Here is an 18,869-nt window from a genome sequence, read left to right as displayed (position 1 = left end):
TTATCGGGAATCAATGTTTCATCTGCTTTGCTGTTGCCCTGCCCTAGATCAACAAAGGAGACTACTGTTAAAACCTACTTTTTTGGCAGAGGGAATTCGTTCTTGTGCAGAGGCATCAGACTTGTGCTTTAGCAGCAGCTCACCCAGTGGGCTGGGGAAAAGTGCTAAATTTGTGAATATTTTAAATAAATTACTGTTGAACACCTGGGCGATAGCGTTTCCTCCTAAATAATGACAGTAATTAATCTACCTGTTATGTAGGAGTGTAAGTAAGAGTCTAACTAGGGACAGTGGATCACCTAGGACGGATGGGGTCCGGTGGTGAGGTATAATCCTTTTTAGATGGAACTCCTGGGATTTTATGGCTCCTAAAAGAAGAACTGGTAGTGCATCGTGGTGGGTACCTTGTACCCACTGGTGGGGAGCCACCTACAGGGTAAGGCAGAGGTAAAAAGTGGGATATTCTCTGTAGGTTTTAAGCTCAAATCAGTACTCCGGAGGCTCTAAATTAGGCAAGACTAGAATGCAATAAGCACTTTGTCCTTCCAGATTGAATTGCCCCACTGGTCCCCAAGTAAAGGAGGTAGGCATTATTTAATTTGGCTCTTGTTATTATAAATTAGATCTGTGTATATACTCAGTGTTAGAAAAACACACTCCCACACCGGAAGGGTGGTGGTGATGTTCTCCCAGACACACTGTGGTAGCTTGGCTCAATGTCGACTTCGGGCGGCTCCGGTTCGATGACATCGGGCGGCCTTGGCTCGATATCGACTTCCGGCGGCTCCGGAGTGCGATCTCCACTCCCGACCTCCGGTGCTCCTTCCCTCAGGTTCTGGCGACTCCGGAGTGCGACCTCCACTCCCGACCTCCGGCACGATTCTCTTCAGGTTCCGGCGACTCCGGAGTGCGATCTCCACTCCCGACCTCCGGCACGCTTCACCTCGGTCTCCGGCGACTCCGGAGGGCGGACTTCACTCCCCCGTCGACGCCGCTCACTCGACCTCAGGTGTCTTCCTCCACGACCTCTGGTACTCTCCACGACCTCCGTCGGCACCCCCTCTCGACCTCTGGCGGCTCCGGGTACGACGTCTGCTTCCCAGTCAGCGCCGCTTCTCCACCTCGGGCTCCAGGTCTCTAGGCTTCTCGACGTCGGACTTCAGGTAGTTACCAGTAACCAGGTCAGGTACTTGCTGTTCTTTACTTTTAAGGCCTGTTCCTGCTGTCCAGGTCCTTAAGATGGTTTTTCTTGCTTTCTCCCACACAGGGCTCCAGGCTGGGCTCAGTCAGTAGGGACTAGTATCAAGGGTGGGTTTATGGACCCCACTCCAGGCACAAGTTTCCACCCCTGCTGCCTCACTCCTTTCTCCTTCAGGTTTCTGCTGCTCTCTCTTCACCAGTCAGGTGCCAACTGCCAGCTCCAACCGTCAACTCTGGCTTAGCTTCCCAACATTCCAAACCGCCTCCAACTGTCACAGGGTTCCTGAATGTTGCAGAAGGTTCTAGTAGGTTCCAGTGATGTCACAGGTGACAATGGGTGGCCACCATTTTGTGCTCCAGGCCCTCAGACAGAAGTTCCAGGGGTAGATAAAATGGCTCCCTGAATCTGCATCAATACTAAAAAGTCTGGTGGTTCCCAAAAAGGAAAAATACTAACAGGGTTTGAGGCAAAAGTGGGACAAAATAAATAATGATGAGGAGGGACCACCCAAAGGGCTGACAGGTCTAACACTCAGGACTTTGATTTAGGAATATTTAATATTGTATATCAATGAGATGATGTATTACTTTGATGATGGCAATGACCCCTTCGGATTGGGTTGATACGAGGCACTAGGTATTTTAATAAGGGTATTGCATAGGTTATTTGAAGAATGGACTAGTCTCTGAAGATGAAGTGTTTCATGTTGACTGATTTTAATGATCTTATGTCTATATCTTATTGTTTTAATTAACTATACAATAAAAATGCTAACTAACTAACTATTGAAGGTATTAGACGAAAGATGCATGTATGGCCAAATAAGTAAAAATTCAAATGGCTGATTTGCAGAAGAATTCACTTTCCAAGAAAGTTGCATCCAGGTTTAGAAATTGGGGAGTTTTGACAATTCAGCCACTTTTCTTTGGTGTTAATATAAATAAGGTGGTGTGGGTTAAGCCAATGTTACAGAGGGTTGATAAAAACAAAAAATACATTCAGAAAGCCTGTAGCAATGTCCTGTATGTAGGAGACAGGAAGAAGGATAAAGGGATGGGTTGCTTAGTCTTGAAGCAATTGAAGGTCGTGAACACCTTTCGTTAATACAAAGGGGCTTGCACGTCATCCATGAGAACTTGCATTCCACGTCTTGCAGCAAGTTATGTTTGAGACTTATTGCCTTTGATGGAAGGGCGAAAGGCCAATTTAGCATTAGGCTAGGCTGCTCCAAGACTCAGACAATGGGCACTGTAGTGTGAGATTAAGAGAGCAGAGTCATTGGTAGAGGAAAGGGAGGAGGACCACAGTACAGATCACACTTTCTAGAAAAGAAAGGTTGCCGCCAGGGCCAGAAACAGGAAACAGACACCACAGAGGTGGAGCTCTGACAATAAAGGGGCCCATCGCAGATGTGCAAAAGTGGATCGGAAACCCTGCTGAAGGCAGGTGGACCCATACAGACAAGCACCAGGACAAACGACCCCAACAAAAAGAGAGGGATGGCTTGATAAAGCTTCCTCTGAGCTCCTGTTGGATAAGGTCCAACCGATGCAGAGAATCAGCATAGGGCGCCAGACAGATCCAAATGCAGCTCCATCACAAAGCAGCATAGCTATTGCTATTGAAAGAAGTCTCACTGAGGGCAGCATAACTGCCATCCACAGGTCAGGCTGTGACCTCTGTGACGGTTTAGTGGGAATAGCCTAAGTGGTGCAGTGAATAGTCAAGAAGCTCCTACAGATTCAGTCCAAGGAAGGAACTCAGAGCTTTCAAGGTTGTAGACTGATGATAGATGTGATACTAAGCTTCGAAGCTGCCACTTGCTTTCATTAAGAGGTGTTCGTTAGCGAGTTGCACTACATAGCTATTTTTGAAAAAGGTCAGGTTTGAAAAGAAGTGGTGTGTATATTTGGCAGGGTACATGGTATTGACTGAATTAACAGAAAGATGGAATTTAATGTAGGCACATCAGTAGGCAGCTGTGATGAAGGCACGCTTCTGGGAGATGCGGCGGCACACTTCGGCGATGCGATGATTACAGCTGCGGCGGCGACACACTTTTTCTCGTTGTGTCGCGCTTCCAGCTCCCAGCGACATGCAGGCTTCTGCAGATAGAATTCTCAGCAAGGAGATTCTGAGGGGAGCTGGTGGTGAAGTCTGTTGTTCCTGAGACTTCAGCAGGAGGCAAGCACAAGTTCAAGTCCTTGGAGAAATATTCTTCAAGATGATGAAAGTTCTGTAAAAGTTCCTTCTCCTCTCCTTGGCAATGAAGACATCACTGCAGGCCAACCCAACAACACAGCACACTGGCAGGGAGGCAGTCCAACTCCTACAGCTTCCTTTGGTTCTTCTCCTTGGCAGAGGTTTCTTCTTCTTGTTCCAGAAGTGATCTAAAATCTTGGGGTTTGGGTCCCCATATTTATACTACTTTTCTCTTTGTTCTCTGAAGGCAGAGAGGCCTTTGCCTATTCCAAACCAGTTCTGGTCAGTCCTGAAGTACTTTGTTTACCCGACTCCTCCTTTCCTTTTAGAGTGCAGGGCAGAGACATCAGACGCACCACAGGGGGTGGAGCCAGCATTGTGGAGGGAAGGCACAGCCCTATTCAGGTCCCAGGTGCAACTCCTCCCACCCATCTAAAAGCAGATCTTCCTATTCAGCCCTGTGCTGACTCACCCTCTCTCCTGGAATCCCCCAGCCCTTGTCACTCACAAAACCACACACACAATACACAACCTAGCAGAGGCAGACTTGGACAGTTAAGCACGAAAATACCTACTTTCTAAAAGTGGTATTTTCAAACACAGAATGTTAAAACCAACTTTACTAAAAGATGTATTTTATCTTTCTGAGTTCAGGCATACTAAATTCGAATTTCTACCATGTTCCCTGAGTAAGTTAGGATTATAAAATGTAATAATCCTGGCCTATGGAAGCCTTGCAATAGTGAAAAACGAAAATGGCTGTAATTCACTATTGGGATATGCCACAAACACCAGGGCATGTCCTACGTTATACTTACAATGCGCCCTGCCCTTTGGCCTGCCATAGGGGTGTCTGATATGAAGATAAGGGAAGGTTTAGGGACTGGGAAGTGGGTGCACTTGGTCAGTCAACATGGCAGTACCAGACTGCACATAGGCTCTGCAATGGCAGACCTGAGACACACTTTACAAGCTGCTTCTGTGGGTGGCACAACCAGTGCTGCAAGCCCACCAGCAGCGTTTGATTTATTTATAAGCCCTGGGCACACATGGTACACTGTACTAGGGTCTGACAAGTAAATCAAATAACCCAATCATGGAGTCACTAATCAGTACATCAATTTAACATAGGGAGCACTTGCAATGTGGCACTGAATGGCTGTGGCACAGTGCCCAAAGCATCTAAACCAGCAAAACGTATCAAAAACGGAGGAGGCAATAAAAAAAAATGGTAGGGAGACTCACGCCAATGGTACCAGGTCTAACAAGTATGTTACCCAAGCATATGATTTTTGAATTCATGAAAATAAGGAAAAAAAGGTTTCTATAATAAAACAAAATCACTGCAACATTTAAACTGCTTTAGTGTTATGCCCACTTCTCTTGGAGTGGAAAGAAGTTCCCCTTAGATGATTTACATTTCAAAACCCACTTTCACGCCCATGCAACCCAGTGTGATTTGAGGACAAACCTTTAGCATAACTGATAAGGTACTGGAAAATGATCAAAGTCAACAATATAAGATAAGAAGCCAATTTCAACTTTCACTTGAGATTTTATTGATTACCCATTGATTAGGTACTACCAGAGTCAGTTTCTGCATCATACATTGACTAATGCAAACAAATAAATAGTGAGATAAAAACTCCAAGCATTTCCCCACCCAGTCAACACAATTACTTCCCTTCTTTGTAAGGGCTTAGGACAGCCATTGTTACTCAAAGCATTTATTGTGACACATTTCTTTTAGTACTGCACTATACATACTAAATGTAAGTATGTTTCCTAAAGTTCCAAAGATTTTGCACATGACGTGCATCATACTAATTTTGATATATTTTTGAATCTACAAAAACTTGGTGTAATGATGATACGTACTGCAGGTTCCTTTACATACGTTTATTTCAGCAGCAATAACTCCAGTTCTTCCTTCTTTGTCTTTTTACATTGACCAAATTACCAAAAGACAATGTCACTTCTTTTACAGCGTGTTTCTGATCATAGTATTTTTCACATTGTTCCGGGGCTCTGTCTTAGCACATTCCATCGCTTCCCTGAGCATTGGAATGTGATGACAGGGGCACACACACACAATCCAACAATTAGCATCACAAATCTCAAAGATCACTAATGCAAAGCATTTGCAATACGCATTACAATTCTTTATTAACTTAAATTATTTTAGGAAAATTAAATAATACCTGAGGATGGCATATCTGCAAGCCCTTCAGTTTTGCTTCTTCCATCCACACCGAATTGGGTGGCAAAACACGGCTCCGAAAACTTACAGTTCTGTACGAATGAAGTAGTTTAATTAGTATGACTATCAAAATCCTTAATTTGGACTGAATGAAATTATAAATAAGATGTCAATAAAAGTTATTACAAAAAGTTCAAAGTTGCTGTAGAATGTCAGTGAATTATCCTGCTACCAATCATTAACACCCTGACAAGTTAGTTTCATATCAAGACGTATGACATTAACATTATTAAAATGACAATGAAAATGATTAGCTTACCATTCAACTGTAGGTCACATTCACAAGTCCGAAAAAATATATTTTAATAAAGGGCATAATAATTATTCATTATACAAAGTAGTATATGTTGAGCAACATTTTCAACAACCGTCATCTTCGGTGAGCCTTTTCTTTTTGACCTATAAAGAAAACCTATATATATTCTCTCCAGTAGTGTTTGCTGTATCAGTCTCAATTTAAAATGTACATCAACATTTAGTAGTGGAGTACAATGGCCTTTCCTGGATTCAGATTATACTTTTGAACAGCTTTCTGTACCATCTTTCCGTACCATTTAATAATAAATCATTCAAACTGCCTCAGTAATGTTTCTTAGAAGAGTGGTTGTAAATCTACTGAGAAATATGAAGAATTATAGAGGTAGAGCAGCAGCACTGAAACAGAAAGAACAAGGTGAGGGAGTAGTTGATAAGGCCTTTACTTTGAAGAGGAAGCTTTTCATTTTGATTGTAAATAAAATGAAGACTCTTGACAAAATGGTGTTGTACAGGAGGAGACAAATCCATAAGAAAAATGTAGTGAACAGATGTTAACTTTTGTACAGACTTTAGTGGAGAATGGATACATTCTTCAACTATAGAGCCTTCCTTTAATGAAGAAAGCTATCTCCAGGATAACACATTAGTTCACGCTATTGATAAAAGATGATGTTATGAAATAAAAAATGGCACACCTATAGCAAAAGAGGAGATGTATCTAGATATGTAGAACACGTTATTGCAGAAGAGGTACAGGGAAGGCATAGTTAGGGCATGTATACAAATGGAATTATGGCAGTGTTTGTAGTATTCAACAGCAATCCATTGATATACTAACAATATTCCTATATATCTTTCCTAGTCGAAGTTTAAACCACAAAATAAGGACTTCACAAGGATTGGATCCTTCCAAGGTTAGAAAGCATACAAATTTGGAGGAGCACTCACTACCATGTTTATCAAAGAAAGTGTGCCGAAGCACCTTTCATCATTTGAGGATGTAAGCTGTACAGCTCCCAACAATGCAAACTTTAGTTATTAGGCTGTACTATGTGAAAACTCCTGCTTTATGTGTAGGAGAAATGAATTGAGCACTTTTGCATGGTATTGTGTCAGAGGTAGAAAAAGGTTGTGATGATGCAAAGTTTCATTTCTTTGGTCCAGGACAGGACTCTACGGGAAAATGAAGAGTTGATAACAAGAGGAGTTGCAGGACAGGACACAGGTATTATAGGTGACAGCTTTGAAGAAGAGATTACAAAATGTAACACAGTGTGCTCTTAAAAATCCACAGTATGTTTGTATATGTTGTCAACACATTCACTACAAGATTGAAACACGGACTGTTGACTTGTGTTAAAAATAAAATAATGATAACTAAGAAGAGTTTGCAGTGTACTTATCTGTAGAGGAACGCTTTGTCTTGTCCATACAGCAAGTTATATGTAAGCAGTGTTACAATAAATCAGAGGATAATAAAATGCGTACAAGAGCTGTGCATAACAAGTTAGTACTGGTTCCCATTCCAGAACCACTTCAAGGTTTTAATTTTTTTGAGTCAATTCATATCCAAAGTATACTTTGATTTCTGGCCATAGTCCGTATGGAGCCAATGACAGGAAATATACCACCAACAGAGCTGAAGAATTGTCTAAAAGGTAGAGTAGTGTGTACTGGATTACTAGTGTGTTCTCAAAATGTTCTGCAGGATGCTCAAGAGTTTTTAATGGTAATGCTAGAACTATTAGAGGAAGAGGATGTTAATATCAATCAATTTTTTGGTTCAACTTATAAATGGAACCATAACTGTGAACATTGTGAATTCACCTCTAATAATGAAATCAATAAGGAACAATTACTCCACTTGACATTACCAGATTGTAAAGCTGTGGCCTTTGAAAATGTAACTAAAAACGCCCATCAAGATATGACCTGTCCAAACTATAGATCAGAACTTAGGTCTACATTGTTACTACAAAGGTATGGAAATATGTCATAGTAATGCTACAACGATGCAGAGTGGATGGTACTAAATTAGAAACTGAAATTACAAACTTTATAGCTGGAAAAATTTCCATTTCACAACTATAGCAATCATATTTCATGAAGGAGTTAATATAACCTCTACACAATATATTTAGGATGTGAAAGATTATGGACAGAGTGCAATGACATAGTAATGTCATTCAAATTTGGACTGCATAAAAAGTTACCAAACTTATATCTGCTATTTCAGGAACTGACGTTCTAAGGACAAATTAGGATAACAAAATGCGGTATTGTGTTGACATGTATATAAATTATGAGTTTATGAGGCACTATTCGGCATATTAGGGGTATTCTCTAAAGCAAGTTGTTAGAAATGAAAGACAATGTTTAACTGGAGGTAAGGAATTGATAAAACATCACAGTATTACATTTTGTTAAAACAGATAAAAACTAAATGGAGCTACTATAATACCAGCAGCTTTAAGTTGCATCTAAGAAGTCTCTTCTCAACTTCACCATTGTATCTTATTTTGCTTGCGTAATATTCAAAATGAAATCCTATTACATTTTTGTTTGTTTCTATTTTTTCACAGTGCTTGAACTGCTGCAATAAAAAAATGGAAAAAAATAACAAGCACTGTTACAATAGTGTTATTGTCCATACAGAAGGTAGCAAAACGCTTTAGTTTTGGTGACATTTCACTGCATCTTCTCTCCACATAAGCTGGAACTTTGTGGTCAGGAGCAGAGGCTGGAGGTCTGGAAAATGATGATCCCTATCCTTTTTTTTTTCTTTTCTCTGTGCAATTTTAAGTTGCTTCTTCTGGTATGTTTTCAAGTGGTACAAAATGCCTGTTGTACCACGTGATTTTTTTTTCCTGTGATCTGACATAATCTCTTCTCGTATATGCTGCACCTCATCAATTTAGTTGTGGTCTACGATTTACCAGAAATAATAGAGAAAAAATGTAAAGATATGGTTTGTTTTTTCATTGCTGGTTTTTCTTCAGAAGACTGTTCATGTGCAGCTGAGTCCTCCTGGTGTTCAAGAACTTCAACCAGTTGTAGGTCTTCCTCTGGTTCTTGTAATGTGATTTTACTTTTGTAGAAATGGCCTAAAAAAATTTAATAAACAGCACAATTTTCAAAATCAATTTGGGTGGCAATGGGTAGTTTGATGGGTGTTTGGTAGTTATGTTCTATTCGTGAGTTTAGTTGTTGAAAGTTATTTTTTGAAACTGTTGTTTTTAAAACAATGTGCCGTTAAAATAAAGTTAAACCAATGTTACTAAACAGCTAGACTCAAACTTTATGTAAAATATGTCTATATATCTGTTTTACACTTTGTCATTTGTATTCGTGACTAGTGACGTTATTGCGACCTTCGGTGTTGTTGTGAAGAAGAACAATACATTTTTTATGTCATTTTTTGACAAATGAAAACAAAGTGAATACTTTAATTAGTATCTTACTACACAGCTACACTGAAACTTCATCTAAAATATGGATATATACGTGTTTTACACTTTCTCAAAAACACGCTATATTTGGTATGTCCTAGGCAATCCTGACATCACTGTGAAAATCTAAAATATCTTGAAACAAGATGATTAATGTACATTTTAAATAAATGGATGACAAATTCAACAATAGGTGGTGAACCATGCAGATGCAATGTTCAATATCTAATTATAGAAAAAAAATACAGGGATATTATAGTTATGAAATAGAATTTTAAAAAATTGAAGTTCACAGAAAAAAAACAAAGGTTAAAGGGACTTTATAGTTAGGCTAACTTTGCACTCGTACCAAACCAAAGAAATTCAGCAGTTATACTTAGCTGACCTAACAATTACTCGCAGCCCTGCAATGCACTGCTTATGACCTCACATTACATCGTCAGTGACATCACTGATGACATCTCAAATGACATCACTGATGACATCTCAAATGACATCACGGATGACATCATCCAGCGACCTTCATTACATCCCCATAAAACATGCAAATATTGAAGCAGACACCATGCTGGTATTTTGGAGGAGCAAACGTACTCCAAATATTGACACTTGATAAGCAGATGTTTTTTTGGTTTGTTTTTTTATATTTTTTATTGAGAGTTCGTGCAAATTACACAGCTACATGACTGTTGGATACAGATACATGATGGAAAAATTATCAGAATACTCACAGATACATTATTTAATACAGAGATAAATACCTTCAAAAGTTCAAAGTGCTAAGTGCTAAATACTTAAGAATGAACATATCTCATCGGTCTCTCAAAGCACCCAGTTACATAAGAGAAGTACTATCTAAAAGATGCGACATGCTGGACAATTAGGTATAAGCCTATGACAGATAAAGAAAACATGTAAAATAATTTACTACATTCTTTAATACAGAGATAAATACCTTCAATCCTAGGAGATGAGCATGACCCAGCGTTCAGAGACTGACCCTGTCTATACTCTAAGTCCCTAATAGACACCAGCATTTTTCATACTTTTTGATGGAACCTGATCTTATTGCATATTTTTTTTCCAGTTCTCTGATTTTGGTTAACTTCGCTCTCCACACGTGGAAAGAGGGTACCTTATCTGATCACCAACATTGTAATATTAAAGATCTTGCTACCAATGCTGCAATGTACAGGCATTCTTCTTGTGCTGTAATATTAGGCGAGCATCCCAGAACTGCATTATCTACATCTAGGGAGATTGAAGAGTCCAGAATAGTTCTGAGGTAAGTTTCTATTCCTTCCCAAAAACTACAAAGCTTCGGACATTCCCAAACAATATGTAGCCAGGTGCCACCACCCTCTTTCGCACAGCGGAAACACTTGTCCTCAATCTGTGGCTATATCTTATGAAGAAAGGAAGGGGTTCTATAGATAAGCCATTTTGAATAGAACTGCATGTGTTTGAAGTTTGAACCTCTGAGTGTTGATGCATTCAGTTTATTTATTCTATCCCAGGTTAATTTTGAGACTTGCATCCCTTCCCTTCTCCACCATCTATCCCGAATTTTTTCATATATCAAGGGATGGTTATTTTCATCAATAATTTTAACCCAGGCACTGATCTTCCGTTGAATCGGGGAATCGAAAGCTTTACTTAATCTTACACTAACGGATGCATTTTTAGTGTCAAATTTTTGTAGCAAGGGTTTTATTCTGATGAATGACCACTTCAAAATTGTTTTAGAGTGTAAAAGCCCCGTTTCGATCTCTGGCCATGACTTCCAGGAGTTTCCTGTAGTGAAATCCCGAATCTGCAGGTATCTGTTTTCTTCCCACATCTTTAAAATATCAGGCTCTAAGAAATACCTTTCCCCCTTAAATAATAGGACAATCTATTTGAATTGTTAAATATCGGCATATTATAAAATGTTAAAAATTGGGTTTTTTGTTTCAGTGTCCATTGTAGGGTCTTATAGCGTACTTTTTTAGGGTACTTATTTATTATAGTAGGATCATTAATATTATATTCCTTTAAGATATTTTTCTAACAAAAATTGTCTGCCTCCTGGGGGTCCAATGTAGAAAATCTAAAACTGTGATGTGCAAAAGTCGCGTGATAATAATTCCTAATATTTGGAAGGGACAGTCCTCCTTCTGCAACAGGGTACCTTTAAAGTGCTAAGTGCCAATCTCAGTATCTTATTGGACCATAAAAAAGAAGACATCTTTGAACATGTTCATAATTGTATACTTTCCATTTATCATTTGTGAGCAACTTCTAAAATATTTCAATTTTAACTAAAAAGAAACAGTTCATTGTTCCTATTTCTTACATTCATTATTGTAAGGCAAGTGTCTGTTGGTTACTGGCTGCCTCATTTTTTTGCTTTTCTCGAGGAAAGCATTCAGCCTTTGATACAGTGTGCAAAACCTGCTAAAGTGCTTCTGATAATCTAAAGTGATGTGTGCTAATAAAGTGCTTAAGTTTCATTACAGTGCAACCCTGGATTGTCACCTTTACCATTCTTTGCACTGGATCAGGGCCTTGGTAGATGACTATTCTTTTTGGTCCCTCATCATTTCCTGCCCTTTGCTCCATAATTTGTTTCGATTTGTAATCTTTAATTTCCCAATGCTTAGCAGTCTTTAGGTAAAATGTTACGATAACTTGACTAATGCGTGAAATTAAAAAATATAATGTGAAATTACTTGTGCTTTTGCTGTCCTTTCCTTACTTACACTGTTCTGCTCTATGACAAATGCGCTTAAAGAGATGTGGAAGTTCTTAAAGACAGGTAAACAATTCCTCTTCCATGTTAAATCCATTGGGTTCTTTGCTGTCTAACTCGAAAGTATAAAGTATGTTTCTAGTTTTCCAAATTCTGTCTCCACCTCTCCTCTTCATTTGCAACTGCGCTATACAGCTATATCTCATCAGTGTTTGGCCGCTAAGATGATCTTTATCGAAATGTCTAGCCACTGGGTGGCTACGATCTTTGTTAACTATAGGTCTCCTGTGCTGCAGAATCCTCTTATGCACTGGTAGGGTGGTACTCCCAACATAAACCTTATCACATGGAGATCTTAAAATATACACAACATAACTTGATTTGCATGTTAAAAACTCTTTTACCTTCACAGTTTTATTAAAAACTGTTTTCAAAGCTGTAATGTTCTCTCCATGCTTACAAGCCTTGCACTTCAAACATTTCCTAAAGCCTTCTTTTTGTTGAAGCCAAGTATGTTGTCACTTCGCACTAGATAATCCCTTAGTGATTTTGATTTCCTGTATGTGATTTGTGGGGTTTTAGAGGCCTGTTGTCCTATTACCAGATCCTGTTTATTAAAGTGCCAGTGCCTTTGTAAAATTTGTCAGATTTCTGTACATTCCCTGTTATATGTTGTGATGAATCTTTGAGTGTTGTTTGTTCCTTTGTTCAATTTTTTTTTATAACAGTTTGGGACGGTTCAAATAGAACGTTTTCTCTAATCATTTTTCTAGCTTTTTTTTAGGTTGTTTCCAACACTGTAGGCGGGTAACCTCTTTGGATAAAACAAATTTTCATCTCCCTCTCCACCTTATCATATTCCTCTGATGAACTGCAAGCCCTTCTAGACCTATACAATTCTCCTGAGGGGATGCTCCTTATGAGATGGGCCGGGTGTGAACTATTGGCGTTTAGGATTGTATTTCCCGCTGTCGGATTTCTGAATACTGTTGTTTCCAATTTACCATCTTCCACCAACATTCGTATATCTAAACAATCTACAGTTGTTTTACTCTCATGTCCCACAAAATTCAAATTCAAATCATTCACATTCAAATCGTTAATAAACTGATCCACTTCTGCCTCTGTGCCCGGCCACTGCACGAAGACATCATCAATAAATCTTAGCCGTAAAAGGATCTTAACTGCCCATTGTTGAAATCCTGGTCCATCAAGCACCTGCTCCTCCCACCAGCCTAGATGTAAGTTGGCATAACAGGGGGCGAAACAGGTGCCCATGTCAGTCCCTTGCTCCTGTTGGAACAATTCATTTTCAAACAGAAAAATGTTCCCTGGAAGGCACTATTCCATCATGTCTAATAGCATTAAGTTGTGATTGACAAATTTCATTGGTTTCACCCTTAAAAAATGTTCTGCTGCTTTTAGCTCATCACAATGTCTTATGCTTGTGTATAATGTGGAAACATTCAATGTTACAAGGACCATATTCTGTTCCCATTTAACGACGTGGATGTGCTTCAAAAAGTCAGCTGAGTCCCTCAGATATGATGGCAAAGATTTTACTATGGGATTCAAAACGAAATCAATGTACTTAGAGACATTCAAAAAGAAACTATTTTGAGCCGAGATTATTGGTCACCCTGGTGGATTTATTGCATCCTTATGAACTTTAGGGATCATATAAAAGACTGGAAGAATCAGGTGTTCCTGTTTTAAGAAACAATATTTGTCCCAGCTTAAAAGATCTTGCTCTTTCCACATGATCAATTTGTCATAAAATTTCTCTTTTACACTTTCATATTCATTCAATGTATTTTCTCAGTATTATTGAGCTGTTTCAGTGCTTCATTTATGCGAAGATCCTTTCCTTAAAGCACAACATTTCTCCCTTTGTCCGATGGTTAAAATATTATATCAGATCTTTTCTTGATTCTTTTGATAGTTTGAAATACTCTCCATTCTTTTGGGTCATGATACTTATTCTCATCCCCTAGTTTCTGATACAGGTGCCTCAAATCTTTTATGACATTTTCAGAGAATGCATCCAAATGTTCTTGACTTGTTTGGGGTATATACCTGGATCTGGGTCAAAAGGGGGTGTTTTCTCTTGCTCCTGTTGGTAAATGTAAAAGGTTAGTGATAGCCCTACTTGTTAGTCTCATTTACTCTTTTTGATCCTCACTGTCAATCTCATTTTGCAGAGACCACATGTCTTCCAGAATTAATAAATCCGAGACCGTCAGATTTGAGGAATAGCTGACACAGTTGTCTGTTCTTGTCTTTGATTCTCCTTGATGATATTTTCATGTAGCTTCTTCAGTTTCAACTTCCTTACGAATCTAAATATATCCATCCTGCAATTTGCATAATTTAATTCATTGCTGTGGCAGCAAGACAGACCCAGTTCTAAAGTCGCCATATCTTCAGTGGACAGATCCATTTGACTCAAGTTGCTTACTGTATTGCTTTCTTTTGTTACTTGGCCTTCTGCTTCGAATTGGATCTCAAAGATCTCCCTATTCTTCCTTCTTGTATATCTTCTACGTCCTTCACCCCCTCTCCTCTGTTTCCTCTGTCTCTTGGTCTTCCTTGCCCCCTGATGGATCGATTGTCCACTCTTTGTTCTAGTTGTAAAAAAAATGCAACTTGTCAGTTACAGTGAGTCTTGTGGGTGGTGTTCTTCTTCTCATCGATTCTTCCTGTTCCGAATTTTGTTCACTTTGACCGTTTTCGTACTCCAGGCGATCTTGCAGAAATTTGGTTGCCTTCCTATCTTTTATTCTTTTTTCATATTTTTCTAGTCGATTTTTAAGGTCACTCTTAAATTTATTTATTATGCTTTCATCTGCTTCTCTGTCAAGGATCACTGTTATTTCCTTGATCTTTATGATAACTTCATTTCTTTCGATCTCCGCGTATTTTAGTAGAATTCTAATCATATTATCTACTGGCGGTCGCCAGTAGATAGTTATAGTTAGGACCGTGTTTCCATAGGAAATCTCAAAAATCTATTTTGAATAACTTTGGCGCCGGTTAACGAATCCTCGCGAAATTTTCAAAACTAATGGGGCGCTCCGCTCAGCTCCTACCCTGAAAGTCTCGGGGGGATTCGTCAAGCGGGGGCCGAGAAAAAAAGGGGGGGGTCCCAAAACGCGTTTTCCCCATGCATTTTCCCATAGGACCTTTAGTCGAAGGTACAGCCCAAACGGCTTAACAGAATTACTTGAAATTTGGCAAAGAGGTAGTCCTCAGGTCAGGGATGTGCCTTTTGCATATATGGAGTCAATCTGTTCAGTAGTTCCTGAGAAAATTGTAGTTAAAGTACATAAATATCTATAGCCGCGCACCGTGCGCGCACCGTGCGCGCACCCTAACGTGCGCGAGCGTAATTCTGATTGGTGGTTACATGTCAGTCAACGTACGAATCGGTCGAAATCAGGAAGTGTCGGCCGCCATTTTGTTTGTTTTGAGTGCGAAAGTGAAAAAGGAAGGTGGCGAACGTGAAAAGGGGGCATGGTAGAGAGTTCCTGACCCCCTAGCCTTTGTCAGAGGGTCCCTGAAGGACCACGAAGGCAGAAAAAAACCTTTTTTTTTGTATAAATCGCGGGGTGCGCGCACCGTGCGTGCACGGTAAAAAACCATTAAAAAATAAAATAAAAATTAATACGTAGTTTATTGTAAAATAAATATATAAAAAATATAATAATAAATACATAACTTGGCATTTAAAAAAACGTACAAATTCACTGAAAAAAACATAGGTTTCACACACGTTATAGTTAGGAATTAGCATTTAAAAAACCTTGCAAATTCACTTAAAAAACCATAGGTTTCACAAATGTTATAGTTAGGTGGACATTTCACTCGTAAAAAACCAATGAAGAGGGAGGAGCCTAGCGCGCAACCAAGATGGCCGCGTAGGTGCGAGGCTCCCGAGGACCTCCGCAACCTCCTACGTTTATCCTGCCTTCATCCTGAATCGGTTGAGGGGACTGTGTCGGTGAGCCTGAGCCGAGGTGGTACCCGTTTTCCGTTTTTGAATCGGACCCCGGGTGCCGGGGTGAGCACCGACCGAAGTTTGCGGCCTACTTCCCTCCTGACCCCGGATTCGAGTTTGGGGGTAACCCAGTGGCGAAGTGAACAACAACGGCGGGCTGGGCCTGGCGAGTCGCGTACCCCGCACTTTCACTTTCGCTTTTGACTCCCCCTGCCCTCATCGCAAGTGGGATTACGGCGCTTCTTTGTGTTGGGGTGGCCTCGCTGGGAGACCCTGCCTGCCTGCCTGCGGTGGCCCGCTCTGCCGTCCTGGGGTGACCCCCGGGGCTCTCGGCCTTGATTGCTTGCTCTTCACTGCGTAGCTGGTGAGGGCGCGAGCCACACGACGATGGCCACGAAGCAGGATGGGGATCGGTTGAAGGCCAAGTCTACCCGGCGTGGCACCGCGCATCAGGCCAACATTATGGACCGCTACACCCTCCCGAAGGGGTCTCCCGGCGGATCGCACAAGTCCTCCGAGTGCCCCTCGGATGCCCCGGATTTGCCTGCGGATCTGACTTTGCAGGATGTTATGGGCGCCATTGCTGAGATGAAGACCTCAGTGGGCCAGCAATTCGACACCTTGGCACATAAACTCGACGCGGTCCTCATCGATGTCAACCTTGTTAGAGCCAATCTCTCTAAGACCAATAACCGGGTCGACTCTTTGGCCCACACCGCGTCGGGCCTCACGACTGAGGTAGCGGCCCTTCAGACGGAGGTGCATCGGCTCCGTCAGGCAAGTGTGCTCCTGGATCGGCGCCTGGAGGACTCCGAGAGCAGGGCCCGGAGGAATAATATCCGCATTATCGGAGTGCCCGAGGGACGGGAGGAGTCGGCGGCGGATCTCTTTGTGGAGGACCTGGTCTCTACCCATCTCCAGCCTAAGGGGCTGAGCAAATTCTTTGCGGTGGAGAGGGCCCTTAGAGTTCCCGGAGGCAGGCCGAAGGTCGGAGCCCCTCCGCGGCCTCTTATTGCCCGTATTTTTAACTTTCGGGACAGGGATGCGATTCTGCAAGCTTCCAGACTGCAAGGGCCGATTAAGCTGGAAAACATGGAGGTGAACTTTTATCCTGACTTCACGCAGGCGGTCCAGAAGCAGAGACTGAGTTTCCTGGGTGTCAAGCGGCGGCTTCGGGACATGAACCTAAAATATGCCATGCTCTTCCCAGCCAGGCTGCGGGTGGAGGCGGATGGTCGCACTCACTTTTTTGACTGTCCTGACATGGCCGGGGACTGGTTGGACACTTTGACTGGGGGACATGGTCGGGATGGAGGGGGGGCGACGGGAGGTGAGCGCTCACCGGACCGGGTCTGAGGTACTGACACCGTGGCTCACCCCGGATGATGCCACTTTTGGCCATGCTTAGGGTCTTCTGCCTATTGTGCCTTGTTTGCCCTCCATGGGAGGTTGTGCTGGGTCTCGAGGGGGTTCTCGCTCCTCCTCTAGGGGGTCTTAGTAGTTTCATTTACATAGGGGCGACAGGCACACTGCAAGTTGGGGGGGCTGTTTGGGCTCATGCAGGGGTGCAGGGAGGGGGGAGTTTTGTTGGGGCTGTTGGGTTGGGGTTGGGTATTGTTTATTTGTACCACAAGGCAGATGTATTGTTGTGCTACTTCTACAGTGCTCCCTGGGGGGAGATGGCTCGACTTCGGCTATGATGGGGGGTAGGGGACTGAGTCTTTTGTCCTGGAATGTTAATGGACTGGGGGACAGGATAAAACGGGGTGTGGTCCTGCATTTTTTAAAACGTATTTCTCCCAATATAGTATTTCTGCAGGAAACACACCTCATTGGAAACTCCTTTCGTGCTATGAATAGACGGGGCTATCGCCTTGTAGCCCACTCGGGCTTCACCTCTGGTTCGAGGGGCGTGGGAATCATGGTTAAAACTTCGCTCCCGTTGGAAATGGATGAGGTGTTCCACGATGACAGGGGACGATACACGGCTCTGGTGGGTAGATTGGAGGGTAGAGTGATTGTTTTAGTTTCGGTTTATGTCCCGCCAGGGTTGCAAACAACCACTTTCGCTGATCTGGGACGCCTCCTCCTTGGCCTTCCGGAGGGGATTCTAGTGGTTGGAGGAGATTTTAACGCTGTAGTCTCCGGTACTGAGGATCGTCACCCTCCTAGGGATCTCCCCTGTGCCAAAGCGTGGTTGTCCGGCCTCTTGGATACATTGGGGCTGGTGGATTGTTGGCGGCTGAAACACCCTACGCAGATACAGTACACCTTTCATTCCGGGGCTCATGGCAGTCTTTCAAGGCTTGATTATGTTCTGATGCCAGCGGCACAGGCGGGGAGGGTTGGGGAGGTACGACATTTGGCGCGGGGTATTTCGGACCACTCTCCGCTCCTGCTGCACTTCGACATTGTCCCGAGGGGGGAGGGGAGGGTGGTCCCGGTCAATCCCTGGTACCTGCGTGACCCCACAATTCGCGCAGATTTGGTTAAATCTCTTGAGCGGTATTTTGAAGATAATGTGGGATCTGTATCGTCTGCGGTCTCTCTGTGGGAGGCGTTTAAGACGGTAATCCGGGGGGAGGCCCTGTCCCTTATTTCCCATTCCCGGTGGCGCGGGCGGGAGGAGGTGACCCGTATTGAAACTGAGATAACTGAGTTGGAGGGTGATCTGGAATGTGGGGTGACGGACGACAAATTACATGCTCTCCGACTCAAGCAGGCGGACTATAAGGCCCTCGTCACGGAGGCAGCCAGGGGCCTCAGTAGAG

General features: G+C 42.1%; 1 protein-coding gene across 2 annotated transcripts in view; it reads right to left on the bottom strand.

The window, feature by feature from the left end:
* Positions 1-18,869, bottom strand: part of ACOT9 (acyl-CoA thioesterase 9) — a 445,455-nt gene that overhangs the window by 223,178 nt on the left and 203,408 nt on the right. For both annotated transcript variants that reach the window (XM_085622470.1, XM_085622471.1), the window contains one exon: positions 5,605-5,695. In XM_085622470.1, coding sequence (XP_085478596.1) covers positions 5,605-5,695 — 91 coding nt within the window. The remainder of the gene's footprint in view (positions 1-5,604; positions 5,696-18,869) is intronic.

Source organism: Triturus cristatus, chromosome 8, assembly GCF_964204655.1.
Source record: "Triturus cristatus chromosome 8, aTriCri1.1, whole genome shotgun sequence".
Classification (NCBI taxonomy): domain Eukaryota; kingdom Metazoa; phylum Chordata; class Amphibia; order Caudata; family Salamandridae; genus Triturus; species Triturus cristatus.
Note: the sequence above shows the minus strand (reverse complement) of the source record. Positions and strands in the feature narration are given on the sequence as shown.